Genomic DNA, 21920 nt, shown 5'->3' with positions numbered 1-21920 from the left:
AGTCTGGGACTTTTCAGATTAGAGAAAAGACAATTTAGTGAGAATATGATAGAGACCAATGAAATGAAACGGAGAAAGTCCTTTTTCTCCCTCTCCCAGAATACAACAACTCAGGGACACCTAATGAAGTTGATGCACAAAACATTCAGGACACACAAAAGGAAATACTTTTTTGCTCAATTAGTAATTGTGAAATTAATTGCCAGTGGATGTAGTGATAGGTACAGGTATTCAAGAGAAGAAGAGTTGGATTTATATCCCCCCTTTCTCTCCTGTAAGGAGATTCAAAGGGCCTGACAATCTCCTTCCCCGCCCCCCAAACAAACACCCTGTGAGGTAGGTGGGGCTGAGAGAGCTCAGAAGAACTGTGACTAGCCCAAGTTCACCCACCTGGCGTGTGTTGGAGTGCACAGGCTAATCTGAATTCCCCAGATAAGTCTCCACAGCTCAAGCGGCAAAGCGGGGAAATCAAACCTGGTTCCTCCAGATTAGAGTACACCTGCTCTTAACCACTACACCACCACGCATAAGACAGATAGGCCTCTCTGTGTTGTCTGTCCACCAGGGCAATTTGTTGGTTGCTGCTTGAAACAGGATGGTTTTTAGGTATAAAAGCCTTGGCAGGAATACCAGTCTCAGAACTCCAATGTCACATGAAGTTTGTCTTTTAGAGATTAAGCTGTGAATCAGGAAGTTTGTGCTTCTTGAAAATGTAAAAACAGCCATCATGGATCATATTCAAGGATCGCTCAAGTCCAACATTGACTTCACAAAACAGCTCACCAGATATCAGTGGAAAACCAGCAGGGCGAACTGGTAATTTTTATGTTGCTGTTTCTGCTATTTTGTTCTTTGTAAGCTGCCTTGAGGTCTTTGGAGAGGTGACACATACTTTTTCTAAATAAATAATTAAACTTTATCTACATAATGAATTGTTTTATAAATCTCCGCCATTTTCTTCTTAACCATCTTTCCTCTACACTAAACAAATCCAAACTCCTTGGCCTTTGTTCAGAGGGAAGCTGCTCCAACCCTTTGATAATTTTGGTTACGCTTTTCTGCACCTTTTCTAGTACTACAATATCCATTTTGAGATAAGGCAACCAGATCTGTATATACAACATTCCAAATGCAATCTCACCACAGATTTACATGAAGGCATTTTTACACTACTGTCTTGTTTTCAGTGTCTTCCTAATAATCTCTTATACAGACTATGCTGCACCCTGAGTCAACATTTTCCTTGAGCTCTTTATCCCAAAATCTCTTTGCCGATAAGTCACCACCACTTCAAAACTTTCTGGTGCATATTTAGACTTAGGAGTTTTTGCCCCAAAATGCATAACTTTACATGTACACATTTACACTTCATAACTTTACACGTACTTTACACAAGCTTCATTTGCCATATTATCAACACAGTTTGTAATTATATTTTTGCAACTCTTTCCAATCTCTGGCAAAAATGCCGTCCTTAAAGCGCCGTTCGCACAGACGGCACTGCTGAAATGCAGCAGCGCCGACCTGGCTTCCCTCCACCTCCCCCAGAGCGGCATCGGGCCACCCCAAAAAACCTCCCTCCTGGAGGGAGGGTTTTTTAAAACAGTGTGTTCCCGTCAGCGCAGTACAAACGGCACCGCTGGGAACACGCTGTTTTCCTCGTCCCCCCCCCTCACCTTGTCATTCTGCGTCGCTCTACCAGACTGCTGAGACCCTCCCTTGCTGTCCTCCAACACCTGGAGGTCGGAGGGCAGCGTGGGAGGGTCTTAGTAGTCCAGCAGGGCGACGCAGGCCAACAAGGTGAGTGTGGGGGGGACAGGGAAGAGGCGGCTCCATCCGGAGCCGCCTCTCCTCACGCCAGTTTGCGGGGCCGCTTCACACGCTCCTGTGCGAACGCGCCTCCTCACCTCCACCGGGCAGGATTCCCTGTCGGGTGGCAGGCTCCCTTTCCACAGTGCGGAAAGGGCCCCTGATTGCTTTCACCAGTCTGAAGAATAATGTAGTAACATCTACAAACTTGGTTCCCTCAGTGCTCATCCCCATATTCCCATCATTGATGAACAAATCAACAAATCAAAATGAATCCATGGAGAATCCATCATGTGACCTGTCCTGGTCTGCTTCCTTTTTAACTCATTTGTAGTCCAAGAGAGGAGTTATCCTTTTGTCCCAGGCTCAGAGACGGAATGGCCATAGTAGCTGCTGAAACTTCTCCCAGTGGGCTAACAGCCGCCCTCCCCTGACCTGAGCCAAGCCAGTTCAGTGGTGAGAAGGGCCCAAGGGAGATGGCGCCTGACACACCCAAGACCTATATGGGCAAGGTGCCATCAGACCTACCCAAGGTCTGTGCAACCTGGGGGAAGTTGGACCCAGAACAGTGTAAAGCTTGGAAATAGGTGGCTTGCTGGGTGGGCAAGCTGCCTCTTCTTCTCTCTGTTTGGGAATGAGTGGGGTCCTTTTCCAAACCATTTTTTCATTCACGTCCACATGGGCCCTAGTTTGCTAAATTTCCTCAGGAATATTTAATGAGGGAATAGTTATAGATCAGGGGTAGGGAACCTGCGGCTCTCCAGATGTTCAGGAACTACAATTCCCATCAGCCCCTACCAGCATGGCCAATTGGCCATGCTGACAGAAGCTGATGGGAATTGTAGTTCCTGAACATCTGGAGAGCCGCAGGTTCCCTATCCCTGTTATAGATTCAAATCTCACTTCTACAGCAACCTACCAGGGCAACCTTTAAGCAAGCCACTTTTTGGTCTTCAGTCAAGGGCCCTTTCTGCATCGCAGACGGTAATTGAGCAGGGTGCATCGGCATAAACACGCCGATGCACTTCGGGATGAGTTCCCGCCACAGATGGTCCCCGGGAAGGGAAGGCGCGAGCTCAATATCAGGTTGGGCGCCTTCCCCAGCCGGCTTATCTGCTTCTGCTGGCTCGGTCGCGTTGTGGAGGCCAGGGGACATGCCCCCTGGCCAGAGTGATGGCGCTGGAGACAGAGGCCAAGGGTATGTGTCCCCTGGCCTCCACAACGCAACTGAGCCAGCAGGAGCAGGTAAGCCGGCTGGGGAAGGCAGGAGGGAAACGCCACCTTCTAGCCGCTGCCGCTCAACTGACAGCAATGGTTGGGAAGGTGCCCTTTGAAACTCCCGCCAGGAGCAAGGTTCAAAAGGGGCATGCTTGTGTCAGCTTTAAGTAGCGCTGGCACGCTGGCTGCTGCATTGCAGCAGCACCTGTTATGCGATGTCTCCCCAGGACGTATTTTTTTTGTTGTCCTTGGGGCTTGGCTCCGCTTGTGCTGAAAGAGCCAAGGTAACTGTAACGATTGCAATAGGGCAAAGTGTGTCAAGTGCTCTGAATGCTTGAAAGCATTACACAAATGCTCTTATTACACTATTATTATCAAAATTACATTTTAAATTATTATTTCCTGTTGCTTGTGTTGCATTAGATGAATGCATCATGGATAAGTGACTAAACACACCACGTTGTTTTTAATTGTGCCACTAACTTCCATATTTTCATTTCTTCCTTGTCCTACAAAAAGCATGCATTAAAGGTAACAGCTCTAACAGACAGTGTAGTAACCAAATCCAGCACTGATAAAAGAGGCATGATTACACAGAAAATATCACAAGTGCATCATTTCCATATCTCTATCAGAACGCGGATGTTTAAACAAAACCAGCTTCACACCAGGTTTCTACAACATAACATAGTATTCACATCTGTATTTTGCTACAATACATTTGAAACCAAAACAACTGATTCAAGAACCACATAATTGTTCCTTTTTCCCCAAGAAATTCATTCTACTTTTCCTCTGAATGGTCAATAGTTATAGTTAATGCGTGAGTTTTACTATACCACATAGTTAGTTGGTTGAGTATTTTTGCTTTTAAGAGCAATGAGGTGGGGGACCAGTGTCTCATTCAGCGGGTCAGTAGGTGCACAGTAATATTTTTAGATATGCTATCAAAGAAATTGTGGCAAGAACATTCCTTTAGAGTCCTCAGTGTAGAAACTTCTAATAGATATTCTCCTGCTCTTACACAATGCAACTTTTAAGAATTTTTAAAAGTGCCCTGAACATAAGCTATATTTTATATTAGGTCTGATACTTACATTTATGCTGCCCCTTAAACATGAACAAGACCCTTGCAAGTGGCAGTGGAGATTTGTCCCAGAGTCAAATTTCAACTGTAATAAAAAGGACTGCTTACCTTCAGAAAGGGAAAAGTCATCAGCCAGAGACAGTGGGTCTGCCTGAACAGCAAGGCCATTGCTCAGCCACGTGGTAATCTGATTCGTCAAGATGACCTGCAAACAGACATGGTGAAGGAAAGTGTATTAGCATTACCTGACAGACATAGTAGTAGCCTAGACAAGACCTGGAATGTACAGATAGACAGGCAACCTTCAACACCCACACTAATTTTCAACAATTTCAATTCCTTCCTGGAAAATGTGGATCAACTACAGTAGCAGCTTAATAGGATGCTACAGAAGGCAAAGCAACTACAGTCCTTTCAAATTACTCAGGGGCCTCACATTACTCTTCATATCTCTGGTCTGAAAAAGAGTCTTTGTTAGTTGTGCAAAGAGGAAAAATGATTGCTGCTTAAACTAACAAATGCTGAAAGCATTTTTTCAGTTCCAGGAAAAGAGAGATTAGAGGAGAATTTACAAGTGTGTTCATTATCAAGCACTAGAGGGATGAAGGCAATTGACATGCCCTATCAGCAACATCCTTACAAATAGCCACAATTCAACATATTCTCCAAATGTGAGATGTTCACCCCACAGCATTACCAAAAGAGACAAGTGGTAGAGACAGAGCAGACATGTAGGAACCAGGATGAGATGTGATGAGTACATGTAGTATATTTTGAACATAGGGAAGAAGCAGTGTAAGGGTGAAGACTAAAATGGGTATACTGAAGAAGCTTCTGAAACTGGCACACCCTACAATTGCTGAAGTTTAGCATCTAGAAAATGGTGTACAATTTGGACAGTTCTGCAATATAGGTTTGCATGTTCTGAAGAGATCTTGAGGTAAAATTATATTGCTTGCTCGAAGTACACTTATTCTTAAAACCAAACTACACCATCTACTTCAATTACTTGGATGGTTGGACTGGAGCAGCAAATGTTCCATGTTATTAGTTAAAGCCAGGGATTCTATCATTTAGGAGTCTGATGTTCATTGCAGTGAATGGTACAGTATTGCTTTCCCAGGTCCAAAAAGGTGTGTTCACTGTTCTGACAACTAACCATTAGGCTGGACCCCACATGAAGTTTCTGAATGCATATGAAGGTGACAGTTTTTGCTAATTCCTTCCTCCTGCTGCAGACGTTTGACTCCCCCCACACAAGCTATTCCTAAGGAATCACATAGGGTTGGGGATTTTGAACTGTAGCAGGAGGGGAAGTCACACTCCATGAATGGAAATATCTTCCATTCACAAAGATCTGAGGCTGAGGCCAAGTTTTTGATTTCACCAGATTAATTCGGTTGATAAATAATGCCAGGTCACATGTTTGGTCTTGCTGTGGCTTGATAGCTGCGCTTTAGGTCAGTTTATTCCTCCTATATGCCTTTGTCTGCTTCTCTGCTTTCCGGCCTACATATTTGTATATACCTTGATCTAGCCCCTGCATCAATGAAACCTGGTTAGTCAGATGGGAAAGAGAATAAGTTATGAAGTTCTGTAGGTTAATAAGCTTGATGGCCTTGAAGACATGGAACACGTGGCAACCATTAACAAGACACAATAGTTGTTGTTCTCCTTCACTAATACAAACAAGGTCAAACAGTCTTTAACAGCTTTGTTTTGTCCCTATTAAAATGAAATCACATAGTAAGGATCAAGGCAGAACATTTGTTCTGTAGTCTCTCCACTGGATGCCCATAAGTTTAGGCATTCAGTTCAAGGTACTGACTGTCATATACAAAACTCATAATAGTCGTGGATGCTCCAATCTGCAGAATCACCTCTCTTCCTTGTTCTGCCACAACAGCTTCACTCATCTGTTCAGGACCTTCTGTCGGTTCCACCCTGCAAATTTGTTTATTTCTTTGTTTTAATTTTACAATAAAATCTTTGAGAACTCAGCGGTTTGGAGTATTTGAGTGAGAAAGGACTCACATGCCAGAAACACAGGAGTGAACTCCTCACTCGATCCTGGCAATTAAGCATATGGTGGCAGCAGGTTCCGCAATTACTCCGGGGTTGTGCACTCTTTCTTTTACGGTTTCTTTGCAAATCCGCCAGTGATGGAGCAGCACATTACTGGCCGATGCTATGAGGGAGACGGTCAAATGCAGTCTGAGGATTACACGGCAGATGTAACCCTGCATGAGTCTCATCTGAACTGTGGAGTTCAGGATTACAAAGTGGTAACCATTGGGTCTGATGCTGGTTCAGACGCCGGGATGGAGTACCAGGATGGCATGAGTGTCCTGGCAATTCGTGATAGCATGCTTCTTATTTTTGTTACCCATATGTAAAACTCTGCACTTATCATTGTTGAATTGCTTCTTATTCACATCTGCCCACTTTTCCAGTGACTTAACAAAAATCTATTATGGACCTCTTCAGGCTCCTAGAGAGAGCTGGGCTTTACTAGGCATTTGTAGAACCTCAGGCACACTGGGTCAAGCAGATATATGTTATACCTGCTTGACACAGAAGGGGTCTCCTTCATCACCTGCACAAGGCAATGGTGATGGTGATGGGGAGGCAAGGAGAACTTTATCTTCACCATACACCTTTCTTGCTGTAGGACCGCCAATGCCAGTTTAGGAAATTCTAGAAAGAAGTTCAACTGAGATATTGTTACTATACCACCCTGGCATAGCTGGGGGAGTGCTTATTTACAGGTATCCCTGCCCTCATGCCAGCCTAAAGGGTGATGCTGGCGTTGCAGAGATGGGGAGTCCATTCTCTGGCAATAGCCAGGTCTTACCTAAGGCAAGGAACTTCCTTGTGATTTTTTTTTTTTTTTCTTTCTGTTCTCACACTCTCTCAGCTTGCTCGCCATAGCAGCAAATTTTCAGCTCCACAGCCAAGGAAGGATGTGTCCTCAACACAATACAATATTCCTGCTGAATGGATACTCATTTCCAGCCACAAGAGGACCCCTAATGACATTCCCTCTCCTGATTATCTTAACCCAGATACTCCCTTCTGTAACTAACTTCTCCTGACCACCTTACAATGCACTCTATTGTTTCTCAAACAATCCATCCAGACACCTCCCAGAGGTTATCCTGATGCTCCCTCCCCGAGGTGGTTCTTCACCCTGTAAATATCCTACCCTCCAAAGGGCCAATCGCCCACTGCCATTGACACCTTTCTGTCTTTGTCACTTGCCCAACACATTGCCCCCTGGAACTAGACACTGGCTGTTTGGTTCTGAACTCCATATCCCATACCCCTTTCTATTCTAAAGCTATTTTCCAACCTATTTATATCTTAGGAACTCTGTGTGTTTATTGCATTGAATCAAGTGCTTGTTAACCTCTTATCCTTACAACAAAGATTGTCAAATTTGCAATATATTCCTTTCTGTGGCTTTTCTTTCAAGATCTGATCTTTGTATAAATTGGTGTATTAAAAGATTCTTCACTACCAGCCTCCTTGCAATAATATTAATGGGCAGCCCGCTCCTGAGCTAATTTCCCCGCTAAGTATTGAGAGAGACTCGATCATACGCCATCCTGGGTAACAATTTGATATCACTGTCGGATTTCCATTTTTCCTTGAATCTTAAGATATATTGCAGAGTCCACTTTCAAGAACTACCATTTTCTTAATGGTCATAAGTATCATAGGAATTAAAGTTATTTGGACCATCTCACTATTTATGCACGTATGCCCAGCCCCATGCATGCAAAGTTTACTCAATAGTAGGTAACAAAAATACTGGCCAATGAACAAAGGCAGAGGGGATGCTCACAAGATATATGCTCACAGTTGCATTTTACTACTTATATGCTCCTTTGAGAATCTCTGGTAAAAAGCTGATGCCATTTCTTGATATACCACATGAGTAGTCTAAAATATAAAAAATATGTTCATGGTTGATGCTGCTGCTGTCAACACTTGGAAGATATTTGTGCATAAGATATACACAGTTTGGAAGACTTCCAGAGGACCTGACACAAATGAGAGAAGTTTAATATCCAGACTTCAAAGCAGTACTATAATAAACCCAATATTAAAATAACAACAGTCCTCATAAATAGAACTAGGCAAATGGGTACAAGATTAGAAATGATTCAGTGGACACTGGTATGCTAATCCCAGAATCAAAATTACAAAGCATGTGTCTGAGGAGGTAGAAATTAGAGAAACGATCCAACAGAAACATAAGTAAAGGCAAGGAACAGGATACATTTCAGATTAAGATATATGTGTGTTCAACATATTTCCACATTATGGCATGACAGAAAGTTTTTATTGGCAGATATATTCACTGACTACATTAGCCCCAAGTGTCAAAAGAATCCATGAGTGTGTAGCTATCTCAAGTTTGTTTCAATGCAAACTTTACATTGTGCCAGCTTCTGTGTTGTTTATGGCATTTTTATAAACCACACTGCATTTAATATTTTATTTCTAAAAGCCAAAGGACATAGCCCATTCCACTGCAAGAGCCAATTCTGTCAACTTCTAAACACAAGAAAACATGTATATTCACATGTTTGAACTGGCAAAAAGCCACAGTGGGAGCATATGTGTATGTCCAATAGCTCACACACAACTGCACTACGCACAACCCACCAGCTGGGCGTTGACGGCCACAGCAGCCATCCCTGACAGCACTCCCTACTGATGAGGCAGTCACTCCTTCCTTTCAGTTGGACAAGACTGTGCATGATGCAGCAATGCTGTCCTCTACTCATTCAAAAACCCACCAGTAAGCTTTGGATGAGGAGCACAAAAAGTAGATTGGATGGAGAGAGATTAGCAAGAGTTCTCAGGAGAAGGCAGCTTCTACCAATTTCATGAAATACCAAGGGATGGTGGACAAGGTCAAACCTGAATTGCCTCAGGGGGCTCTGATGTAGGTCAAAGACACAGAAGCCCAGTCAGAAGCATATATATTTTCTGGGAAAGATTGCAGCAAAGCTTGGATAGCCACTATGTTGGAAGGAACGTTCAAATTTGCATGATTTTGCCAACATGACAACCATTTTTTCTGCCTCTGCCCTTGCTAGTGGCTTTTTCCTTCTATTTTGTGTTTTTTAATTGGACACTGAAGATCATTATGACAATCTGTGCACCAACTTCTCTGAAATTCCAGCTTTCATTAAAAAAAAACAAGTGTTAGCCCCTGTAATTGTAGGGATGTAAGGGGAAAGGCCTAACTTCAGCAACAACAAAAGGGTTAGAGTAGAATCGGCTCTCAGATAATCAGGAACTACAATTCCCATCAGCCTCTGTCAGCATGGCCAATAGGCCATGCTGGTAGGGGCTGATGGGAATTGTAGTTCCTGAACATCTGGAGAGCCGCAGGTTCCCTACCCCTGGTCTAGAGACTTACTCTTGTTTTGAAAAACGAAAGTTGGTAATTCAGAGAACCTGATGCGCAGACTGTAATAATGTTAAGACAATGTTAACACTATTCAATTTCCAATGCTGAAAAGAAAGTGTGACTGAAAAACTGCTGGAAAAAGATGCTATGCAGAAGTCACGATGCTACTACCTTGTATTGACAGGTGCAACAGCAACAGGAAAACTACACACATCTATCCCTATGTGGAAATCACCTGAGTTTGGAAAATAAAGATTTTGTATGTTACACTTTTTGGAACATACTCTATTCAATTATAACAAATTTTTGCTGTATTGTAACAGCATTAAATTTGTTCAGATCTCTTTCTACCAGAGATAGGGAAACCACAAGGTCTTTCAGCTGACGTACTGTTGAGGCTTTCACGGCTAGAATCAAGTGGATGTTGTAGGTTTTTCTGGCTATGTGGTCATTGTCTTGGTAGTGTTACCGCTGCTGCTCGGGTAACCATAAGTGATTTCAGCTCAAGCAATGTAGTGAGGCGCAGGAAGCCGGTGTTTCTTCAAAGCAAAGTATTTTATTTGGAAGTGGTGGTGACAGCTCGGGCAGGAGAATCACGCTCTTGTAACCAAGCGCAAGAACTTTTATACACACACATCGAAAGGGGCAAAGGGGCAGGTAAAGGGGGCAGGTAAGGGGGAAGGTTCCTCACCGAACACCAATAAAGAAACACCAATACAAAAGAAAGATTCAGTTACAACTTTTGTGAATGGGACTACGAAATCCCGCTGTCAAGCGTCTTCCCGCGAGACTTTACAATGGTGCTGAAAGGAGAGCGGAGAAGGTCCATTCATAGAACTGGGTGGGCCTGCTACCGCACCCAGTTATCTCTGAGTTATGACCTGAGGCTCCCGTGCCTCAGTTCCACAACAAAAGAAAGTTCAAACTGTCCAATGGTGGTCCTGACACGTTTTCCAACGGCTGGGACATCTGGGTGCTGTCATCAGATTTGATTTGCTATTTGCTATTTTCCTGGGCGGTAACAGTAGCTTAAATTTCTTGATCTGTTCTGTGCATGAAAATTCATGGACCTAGTCTTGTTGTTTGAAAAGCAGATTGGTTCAATGGCCAAGAGTGCTTTTCTATCAGCTGTACGTGGTTCATGCTTGCTTAGAGACCCCATTAACATGTTGTTTTTCCTCTTTTTTTGTACTGAGAGGAATGTCTACATATTGCAGCTTCTCTCATTTATGTCACCATAGCTTTGCAGTGGTGGAAACAAAAGCAAGAGGTTTGGGTGGGAGAAATAAAGCATTTCCTGCCTGCTTGGCTCAGCAGACAGGAATTGTCTTCAACCCGGGTTGGAGGGGAAAGATCGTCTGTTTAGCGTTTTTTTTTTTTTAAAAAAAAACCAGGTTAAGAGAAGTATAACAGGCTGAACGCATTTTGGGGGACAGAGCTGTGCGAAGTTCCTTCCCAAAATGGTTTTTATAACGTGCTAAAGACGTTATATTTGTGCTGTGCAGAATCTACCTCTCTGTTGAAAACAACCTGGAAACTCAGCTGGTTCAGAATGCAGAAGCTAGATTACTATCAGGGGCTAGTCCACAAGATCATATGTCACCTATCTTGAAACAGCTACATTGGCTGCTAGTTTGTTTCTGTGTCCAATTTAAGGTGCTGGGTATGGCCCTTAAAGCTCTTTAAATAGGGCCTTCATGTCTGACCAACTCTTTCCATATAACCCCATGTGCCATCTACTGTCCTCAGGTTGACAAATACAGGCTGTTCCCCAGTTTAAGGTAGCCCACCTGGCATCAACAATGAACTCCCACTTTGTGAAACAGGCTATCTGACCAAATAAGGAAGACATTTTATAAATTTATATGAGGAACTCAAGGCCATTATATTTGCTAGGGCCTTTGATGGGGTATAAATTAGGGGTATCTTTTGAAGGGAGGGGAATCATCTGTAGTTAAGTTTTTAAACTTTTTATGTTTTTAATTATGATTTGTAAGCCACTTTGTACTATGAGGAAAGACAGGATATAAATATTTTAATAAAAATAGATAAAATATGCAGTCCACTACCTGCTTTTGGAAAAAAACAATGGAAAAATCAGTAACAGAAGCTACCTGACTTCAGGCACTAATATAAATTGTGTTGGCTTTAGCGCATACCTTTCAAAAATATACGTAGCAAAGATTCTAGGAGTAAGCTGTCCTAGAAACTGAATTACAACTGCCTTCATTCGGAAAAATAAGCAAGCTATTTTTATAGTACATTTTCTCAAACACATATTCTGCCCTCCCCAGGACCACACTGAAACTACTAAATCTGACTCTGTCATCCTTGTAAATCTGGTTAAGTAAATAAGTCATTCTCTGTAAACTTGTGGTCTCAGCCTCCTTGTTGGTTTATTGCAAAATTAAAGGGAACATAGTACAGAACCATCAATCAGTAACCAGCAAAGGTACAAAGACTCTGGAATGCAACCAAACACACACACACAAACACACACAACCCCAATCCTCATACGAGGTGGCTGTTTGTTATGAGAACAGGGTAAAAGTCCCCATTTCACATGCCACATGCCATCATTTAGGAAAATGCTTATTAAAGGCTTCCTATTGACAGATGGGAGAGCTCACACAAAACACTACAGAAGGCTCCAAAATGGCTCTCCCTTTATTAGTACATTTTTCTCACTGCTTTTAGTCCACTCCAGCAACACAGCTAGAAATGATGAGGTGAAAGTAGCACAATCCGTTTCATTAGTCTGAGCCAATTACTCAGAAGGGGGCATGTTTTTATTAATCTCCAGGCCTGCAATTTCTTTTCTATCTGGCAAAATGGACTGAGCATTTCAGAAACCTAAGCTACTTGCTCCCCTTGTCCAGAAATGTCAATGTACTTAGCATGAAGCTGTATGCACTGCTGGTAATTGGTGCCCTAGGTCTAGCCCCTGGTAAAGGCTTTAAAAGCTCAGCCAGGAAGACCAGGAAGACATTTGCCAACTCATTGTAGAAATATGGAGGAGAAGCCAGACATAATGATGATGACAATGTTGCACCATGTGTTGAAATGTGGCAATGGCCAGCATTCATCTGAAAGGAGAGCAGCTGTATCCAGATTGACACCTGCTGCAAAAAGCATATCTTAGACTAGACATTGGATTAGCAACTTCCTCCAGCTTGAGGCTCTTCTCAGGTAAAATCTGATCTATGGGCATTAATAACAGCTTGCCACACAAGCTTGAACGGTTGCCCATTACCTCACTCAGGCTTAGGGTAAGACACTGTGATATTCTCAACTTTCAAAAGAATTAGTAGTCTTTGTACAATCATATCTATGAGTATTTGAAAGAGACATGCAAGGTCCAATACGATATTAAGTGCAACCAAGTAATACCATAGTTTTACAAAAAGAAAAAGATCCTTTCCAGCTGCTATAATTATGGAAATAATGCTACTGCATTAGACCCTTCTATACTTGCATTACTGGAGCTGGGATTCTTCATGAAGGCTACATTTCTGGCAGAACTGAAGGTTCACAATTAGTTCTACGGATACCAGTGTGCTAAGAAAAGCTGGCCTTTTTGATGTTTCTCACTGATATTTCTGCCTGAGCTAACCAATCCAAAGCAAAGTGGAAAAGGCACACTTTATAGACTTTGGAGCTAATGTTACTCCAGAGTCTCTGACTGATTCACATCAACCCACTTATTTCCTTCAGCTGCCCATTTATATTCACACATAGCAATAGCCAATCAATTGTTTGATGATGTTAAACCAACAGTCTTAAAATTGACCAGGCCATCAGAATTCCCATCATTCCCATGGAACTATTTTCTTGTGAGACAATTTTGGTTTGGTTATTGGTTTGTTTGTTTTTGACATTTGATTGCAATCTGATATTAGTATTGATGCAATTAGACCTACTGCATACAAAAAATATGCACAAATAGAATCACAGAGTTGGAAGAGACCACAAGGGCTATCAAGTCCAACGCCCTGCCATGCAGGAATACACAATCAAAGCACTCCTGACAAATGGCTATCCAGCCTCTGTTTAAAAACCTCCAAAGAAGGCGACTCCACCACACTTCGAGAAAGTGTATTCCACTGTCAAACAGCCCTCAATGTCAGGACATACTTCCTAACATTTAGGTGGAATCTCCTTTCCTGTACCTTTAATCTAGTACTCCTCCTAGTCTTTGGAGCAGCAGAAAACAAGCTTGATCCCTCTTAAGGTTGGTCAATACTAAAAAAATTCGGTAAAATTCGGATTTGGGTATTTTGGGGCATAAAATGATTTGTATGCCCGAATCCGAATCATAGCCAATTCGGATATACCCGAAAATTCGGGTAAATCCAGAAATTGAGGTCCGCTTTTATTATTTTTTTTGAATTTTTAGGTGTTTTTTACACGTTTTGGCCTGCAGGGGACGCAGTGCAAGCTAGCGGCACCACAATTTCAGGATATCATCTGGAGACTGTCCTGATGATTCTCCCCAAGTTGGTGCAGTTTGGTTCAGGGGGGGCAGAGTTATTGACCACTCAAAGGGGTGCCCATACATTGTTTCCAATGGAAGCTAACAGGAGATGGGGCTACACTTTGCAGAGTCCATAACGTTAGACCCTGAACAAACTTCAAACTTGGGGAGCATAAAGGACAGTATATTTATGATACCAAAATTTTGGTGACAGTAGCTCTAAAACTGCACCCTCACAGTCCCTTAACAAATTTCCACACAGATTCTGTGCTCTGTAGTGGCTGGTTGGCTCCATTGTGAGCCAATAGGAAATTTCTGTGGGAGGGCTGTGGAGTGCATTCTCATGGTAAGCATACAAAACTTTCAGGGTGTCTTCAGGAGAGTCTCTTCATGACACCATCCAGGTTTGGTGACCGTTGCTTCAGGGTTCAATGTTATGGGTAGGGTCCATCTCCCACTGCCCCATAAGCAAGTTCCTCCAAACCTGGATGGTGTCATCCAAAGACTCTCCTGAAGATGCCTGAACATTTTGTGACTGTACCTGTGATAAATGCACCCCAGCCCACCAGAAAATTCCACATTGTTTAACATGCAGAAGTCACTGCAGAAAAAGAACAACAGGCAAATTTGCACAGGGGTGCCTGCAGGCATTTTTTGAACATAGCACCAAAATGTCAGGGGTATCATCGGGAGACTGTCCTGATGGCTTTATGCTAGTGCAGTTTGCTAGGGGCAAAGTTATGGACCCTCAAATGGTAGCCGCCATCTCCTTAGCTGTCATTGGAAACAATGGGGAGTTAGAGGCTGAGGGTCCATAACTTTGGCCCCTGAACAAACTGCACTAAACTTGGGGGTGTCGTCAAGGACCAGTCTCCTGATGATACCCTGAAATTCAGTACCACTAGCTTTAAAATTCCGGTTTCATGTTTCGGCTCCTGCACATGAAGCCTGCTGGAGTAGGTGGCGATTAATTTCACATAAACCAGCATTTTAAAGCTAGTAGTACCAAACTTTCAGGGTAACATCAGGAGACTGTCCTGATGATACCCCAAAGTTCAGTGCAGTTTGGTTCAGGGGAGCCAAAGTTATGGACTCTCAAAGGTTAGCCCCATCCCTATCAGCTCCATTGGAAACAATGGGGATAGTTACACCTTTTGAGGGTCATACCTGAACAAACTGCAAACTTGGTGGGCAACATCAGGACAGTCACCTGATGATACCCTGATAATTTGGTGCCAATACATCTCCAAAATCGCCCCTGCAGAGTACCCCCAGAAATTGCCAAGATTCTTTGTTCTTGCAGTGACTTAGCTTCTCATTAATGTCAGTAAATTTCTGGTAAGGAGCTAATGAGGTGCACATTTTCTGAAAGGTATGGTCACAAAACTTTCAGGAACATCTTCAGGAGAGTCTCTGGATGACACCATCAGGTTTGAAATTTTGCTTCAGGGGTTTAGTCTATGGGACCCAAAAGGGTGAGGGCCCATCTGCGCTCCCCCTGAAGTAAAGTTCCCCAAACCTAGATGGTGTCATCCAGAGACTCTCCTGAAGACCACAAGAAAGTTTTGTGGGTTTACCATGAAAACTGTGCACTCCACAACCCTCAGAAATTCCCTATTGACAGCAAGGCAGCTAAGTCACTCCAGAACAAAAGAATCTTGTGCAAATTTCTGGGGTGCCTTGCTGCAGAGTGCATTTGTGAATGTATATCGGTACCAATATTTCAGTGTATCATCAGGAGACTGTCCTGATGATACCCTCAGAAGTTTGAATGCAGTTCTGATTCGGGGGCAAGATTATGGACCCTCAAGGGTAGCCCCTCATCTCCTTAGTTCCCATTGGAAGGAATGGGGGATAGGGACACCACTTTTGGGGGTCCATAACTTTGGCCCCCTAAACCAAAATGCACCAAACTTGGAGGGTATCATCAGGACAGTCTCCTGATGATACCCTGAAATTTGGTGCTGATATGTTTAAAAATGTCCCCACCACGGGCCGAGAATGTGAAAAAAAAACACCAAAATAAAGCATAATTGACTGGTAATCCGAATCCGCTGGATTCGGATCTGTTGAATTCGACAGCTCAGATTAGGCCCTGCTCTTCGAATCCGTCGAATCGATGCAGGTCGGTAAAACCGGATTTGGACTGTCCGAATCTCCAACCCTAATCCCTCTTCAACATGACATCCCTTCAAATATGTAAACATGGCTATCATGTCACCCCTTAACCTTCTCTTCAGCAAACTAAACACACCCAGCTCCCTCAGTCACTCCTCACAGGGCATAGAATCCAGACCTTTTCCCATTTCAGTCACCCTCCTTTGGACCCGTTCCAGCTTGTCAATATCTTTCTTGAATTGTGGTGCCCAGAACTGGACAAAGTATTCCAGGTGAGGTCTGACCAATGTAGAATAGAGTGGTATTATTATGTCCCTCAGTTTAGACACAATACTTCTGTTGATGCAGTCCAAAATCACATTGGCTTTTTTGGCTGCTGCATCACACTGCTGACTCATGTTCGGTTTGTGGTCTAAGACTCCCAGAGCTCTTTCACATGTATTGTTGTCAAGCCATGTGTCACCCATCTTATATCTGTGATTTTTTTTTCTGCCTAAGTCTAGTATATTACTCTGCTGAATTTCATTTTGTTAGTTTTGACCCAGCTCTCTATTCTGTCTCTGTCATCTGAGGTACTAACTACCCCTCCTAATTTGGTGTCATCTGCAAATTTGATTGGCATGCCCTCTATTCCATCATCCAAGTCACTGATAAAAATATTGAATAGCATTGGGCCCAGGACAGAACCCTGTGGCACACCACTAGTCACTTCTCTCCAGGATGAAGATGAACCATTGGTGAGCACCCTTTGGGCTTGGTCAGTCAACCAGTTACAAATCAATCTAATAGTATCTTTGTCTAGCCCACATTTTAACAGCTTGCTTGCAAGAATATCATGGGGCACCTTATCAAAGACCTTACTAAAATAAAGGTATGTTACATCTATCAAGGTATGCTTCGTCCTACAAGCTTGTCACTCTGTCAAAATGTCACTTCATCCAACAAGCTTGTCACTCTATCCAAAAAAAGAGATAAGATTAGTCTGGCATGACTTGTTTTTGAGAAACCCATGTTGACTTTTAGTGATCACAGCATTTCCTTCTTACAGACTGTCTGTTTTATGATCTGCTCTAGAAACTTTCCTGGAATTGATGTTAGGCTGACTGGGCAGTAATTGTTTGGATCCTATTTTGTTCCTTTTTTTGAAGACAGGGACAACATTAGCTCTCCTCCAGTCTACTGGGACTTCTCCTGTTCTTCAGGAATTCTCAAAGATAGTTGCAAATGGTTCTGAGATTACTTCTGCCAGTTCTTTTAATACCCTGGGATGTAATTCAACTGGCATTGGAGATTTGAATTCATTAGAAGTAGCTACCGGTAAGTATTCCTGTACTATCTCTTTATTTATTCTGTGCTGAATTTCCCCTACTGTGCCTTGTGTTCCATTTCCCCACTTTTTGAGCACTGCTTTCCTTTTGGGAGAAGACCAAGGCAAAGAAGGTATTGAGTAGTTCTACCTTTTCTCTGTCCCCTGTTAGCATTTTGCCATCCCTCAAAGCAGTGACCCTATCATATTCTTTTTCTTCCTTTTACTAAAGACATAACCAAAAAAAGCCTTTTATTGGAGTGTTGTGGGGTTTCCAGGCTGTATGGCTGTGTTCCAGTAGCATTTTTTCCTGATGTTTCACCTGCATCTGTGGCTGGCATCTTCAGAGGATCATGGGGCACCTGAGCCTTTTTATTGTTTTTAATTTCTCTAGCAAGCCTGAGCTTGTTCTGTGCTTCAGCTTTTCTGATTTTCTCCCTACAAGTCCTGACTATTTGTTTGAATTCCTCGTTAGTAATTCCCCCCTTTTTCCATTTCTTCTCCATGTCCCTTTAAATCTCAGCTCAGTAGAAAGTTCTTTATACATCCATTTTATTTTCTTTAGACACCTCCCATTTTTCCTCCTAATTTTGAACTACTTGAAATTGTGCCTTCAAGATCTCACTTTTAAGGAACTCCCATCTATCATATACTCTCTTCTCTTTTAGTATTCTTAACCACAGAATCACACTCAGTAGTTTCCTAAGTTTACTGAAATCAGCTTTCTTAAAATCCAGAATGTATGTCTTGACTACACTTGGCATTCCTTTTCCATTGTATATCAAACTCCAGAAGAACATGGTCGCTCCCACCTAAGGATCCTACCATTTTCACTTCACTAATCAGGTCATCCTTGGTGGTTAGAAGCAGATCTAAAATAGCTGATCCCCTTGTTGCCTCTTCTACCTTCTGGACCATGAAATTGTCTGCAAGGGAAGTGAAGAATTTATTGGTCTTGGCAGAGTTTGACTTCCAAAAAAAATACCAGGATAACTGAAATCTACCATTACTACTACTTCTCTCCTTTTGGGCCATCTGTTCCAGGAAGGCATCAGCCATCTCTTCAGTCTGGCTTGGAGATCTGTAATAGAGCCCCCACAATGGGATCACTTAATTTTCACCCAAATGCTCTCAATCTGGCTTCTAGGATTTAAGTCATGGACCTGGTCACAGGTGTAATCATCCCTGACATGTGATGCTGCTACTCCTCCTTTCTTAGTTGGCCTATTTCTCTGAGATAGGTTGTACCCCTCAATTATAACATTCTAATAATCAGACTCATCCCACCAGGTTTCAGTGATGCCTATTATATCACATTTGCTTTGCCATGTTAAAAGTTTTAGTTCATCTTGTTTATTTCCCGTGTGCTGTGCATTAGTGCAGAGACAACTAAGACCCTGGTGTCCATGAAGGTCCAATGATCCCCAGCATAGCCTTTTGGGAGCAGCAGTGGCATAGTGGCTAAGAGCAAGTGCACTCTGATCTGGAGAAACTGGGTTTGATTTCCAGCTCTGCAGCTTGAATTGTGGAGGCTTATCTGGGGAATTCGGATTAGCCTGTGCACTCCCACACACACCAGCTGCGTGACCTTGGGCTAGTCACAGCTTTTCGGAGCTCTCTCAGCCCCACCCACCTCACAGGGTGTTTGTTGTGAGGGGTGAAGGGCAAGGAGGTTGTAAGCCCCTTTGAGTCTCCTACAGGAGAGAAAGGGGGGATATAAATCAAAACTCCTCCTCCTTTTCCTCCTCCTCCTCTTCCTCTTCCTCTTCCTCTTCCTCTTCCTCTTCTTTTTCTTCTTTTGGGGTGGTCAAATGGAATCCCTCTTTCCCCTTTCCATTCACATTATTATATGGTGCTGTCTTGGTTTTTAGTATAAAGTAACCCTTTCCATTCCACAATGGAACTGTCCAGAGTGCGAATCCCGCTGTCCATGAGGCTGGTTGACACGCACAGTCCTGGCTTGGGTAAGGCAGAACTGGGGCAAGGAGGCTATCCCAGTCAGGCAGCAGAGGCAGGGTGGTGAGGCACTCAGATCGTGGCCAGCTCCCTGGGTTTTTAAAGGGCCACGTGCAAAAGAAGCAGAGCCAGTAGTGTTGGTTGCCCCCCCCCCCCCGTGGATTTTCTTCGAAGAAAAAGGCAAACTCCAGCTCGCTTTTAGTAAAAGAGAGCTGTGGTGATTATGGGTGGGTAAGTGGGTAAGTGGTGGTTGGATGTGAGGGAGGGCAGAGTGAGGTGTGTGAGGATGAGCTGGATGTGGATGAGAGTATGTGTGTTGTGTGGTAGTAGTGGGTGAGGCACAGAGAGTGAAAGTTACCTGCATGTGTGGGGGGGGGAACCCCACCTGACATCTCTTCACACGCAAAGGAGTGTGTATGTGTGTTTCACTTCCAAGCTTGTATTACCTAACAGTATTACCTAGTTTACCTGTTTTCACTGCTCATCTCTGCCCACCTCGCATGCAAACATTCTAAGCCCCTCATACCAACCCTCAGTGGCCACAGACAGACAGGCTGCACGAACATTCTAAGGGTGACAGTTAAACAGAGCCAGCTTCATGGCCTGGTGTGCCAGGAAAAAGACGTTTTACCTGGCTCAGGTATGGACTTTTGGTGATTTGAAGGTCCGATTACCTGCCCGCAACAGGGAGGGATGTCATGTGAAAATTTGGGGGCAATCTGTCCAGCCGTTTCGGCGTTAGGGATTCACCAACAAACGGATGGTTAGCTTTTTATATATATAGATAATTTCTGCCCTCTCCATTTTGCCTCACAACACCTTGTGAGGCAGGATCAATTGAGAACCAGTGACTGTTCCAAGATGACTCATTGTTCTCATTAATTGGACCCCAGACAACCTTCTGAGAACCACCTGCAACTGATTCACTAAATTTCAGGGGCAAAGAATACTGCTGATTACTGCAGCTTTCTTCTGTCTTGAATCATTACAAGGCTGGTGGGAATAATGAATATGATCACCTGTATAAGATTTCATTAATAAAAATATAAAGCCACTAATATTTTAAAAATCTAATGGTCCCACATGTCACTTTTCAGTCCTGAGGGTTTTGCAATTGCCCTCCTGGCAGAACTTTTGTTCACGGGTTTGTGGTTTTTCACCTTAACGGGGAAGAGAGCGTTTATCATTCAGGGGATGGAGTGAATGCTTTCCCCAATCTTTAGCTAAAAGTTCAGCCATGATTTCCTGTGACAGAAATAACACCATCTTGATTTGCTGATATTCTGCTGTCAATAAGACAAGGCAAAAAGATTACCTGAGAGTCAAATGGGCAGACTTTTAGTCTGTGCACAGCGGTGAAGGCAGATGGAGCAGTACCACCTTCCAGTTCCCAACAACGCAGTCCATTCATCCTTCCTTCTGTTGCCAGACATGTCTCTAAAACAGGCCCAGGTATGGTCAACAGCTAAACTCTGACGTTATTCCAGGTACTGATTGACTTTTCTACTGTTCCTCTGTCTCCCTCCTGCTGTCCTCAGACTTTCCTGGACAGACTTTAAGCAACTGACAAGTTCTTCAGGCTGCCCCTATCTTTATAATCTGCCCCCAAAACTTATCCAGCTGTGGTCCTGGGACTCACACTTAAGCTGCCCATGTGCTTGGATGCATATTGCCCGGAGCTGGCAAAAATCAGCTCCTCTCAAGGCAACCCAAAGCAGTGTCGATTTCACTTGTAATAAACTGGAAAACAACGCCAAGGGATTTGGCAGAAAAAGAGCTTAACATCACTGCAAACTGACCCGTGCATTCAGTTCTTCTTTATAGAGGAAAAATACCAAGTTATGCAATTCCCGACTGAAAACCTTCTGGGAGGAGCAGAGACTGAACGCAAGTCTGTGCCAAAGACTTAAAAATAATCACAAAAATTTAATAAGACTTCTTCAAGGGGAGAAAACTAAAACAAAACAAAAATGTGCTGGTCCCAAGTAGCTACATGTCTTCAAACTGATTCCACCAACACCCAGAAATAGCCTGAGGGTATTGCCTTTCCTCCTCTATGAACAAGGAATGCAGCCAACACAAGCCTAACCTTCAAAACCTACCCTCCTGCCCCTACGTTGGACTGCTACACACACAGAAAAAGTCTACATGCCTAAAGGGACTGCTTCACATCTAACAGCCCGTGCATTTGCAGCCTGTGCAAACCTGTTTGCAGAGACATGCGCAAGACATCCCCAAAGGCCAAGGCGGATCAGATTGCCTTGCCTCTTCCACATCCTGCCAGACTCCCAAGGCTGAGGGGTTAGTTTCAACATGCTCTCTTTATCCTCTAGAAATATTTGAATAAAGGCACAGATTTCTGAATGAAGATTTATTCCCAACAAATGTGAAGTATCATAACACAATTAAAAGGCAAAGAAGGGCAAAGGATCAGTGTCTAGGGCGGTTTTAAATAACAGCTACATGATTTCCCTTAGTTCAAAGACACCAACATTCTATACAGATTAGGTAGGTGGAAAACTTT

The 21920-nt window shown here is 43.3% G+C and overlaps 1 protein-coding gene across 10 annotated transcripts in view; it reads right to left on the bottom strand.

The window, feature by feature from the left end:
* The window catches only part of RAD51B (RAD51 paralog B), a 401339-nt gene that overhangs the window by 273588 nt on the left and 105831 nt on the right, over positions 1 to 21920 (bottom strand). For all 10 annotated transcript variants that reach the window (XR_007243566.1, XR_007243567.1, XM_048485427.1 and 7 more), the window contains exon 8: positions 4223 to 4319. Coding sequence is in view for 8 of the 10 variants with exons in the window: in XM_048485427.1 (XP_048341384.1) it covers positions 4223 to 4319 (97 nt within the window). In the remaining 2 variants the exon portion in view is untranslated. The remainder of the gene's footprint in view (positions 1 to 4222; positions 4320 to 21920) is intronic.

Source organism: Sphaerodactylus townsendi, linkage group LG02, assembly GCF_021028975.2.
Source record: "Sphaerodactylus townsendi isolate TG3544 linkage group LG02, MPM_Stown_v2.3, whole genome shotgun sequence".
Lineage (NCBI taxonomy): Eukaryota > Metazoa > Chordata > Lepidosauria > Squamata > Sphaerodactylidae > Sphaerodactylus > Sphaerodactylus townsendi.
Note: the sequence above shows the minus strand (reverse complement) of the source record. Positions and strands in the feature narration are given on the sequence as shown.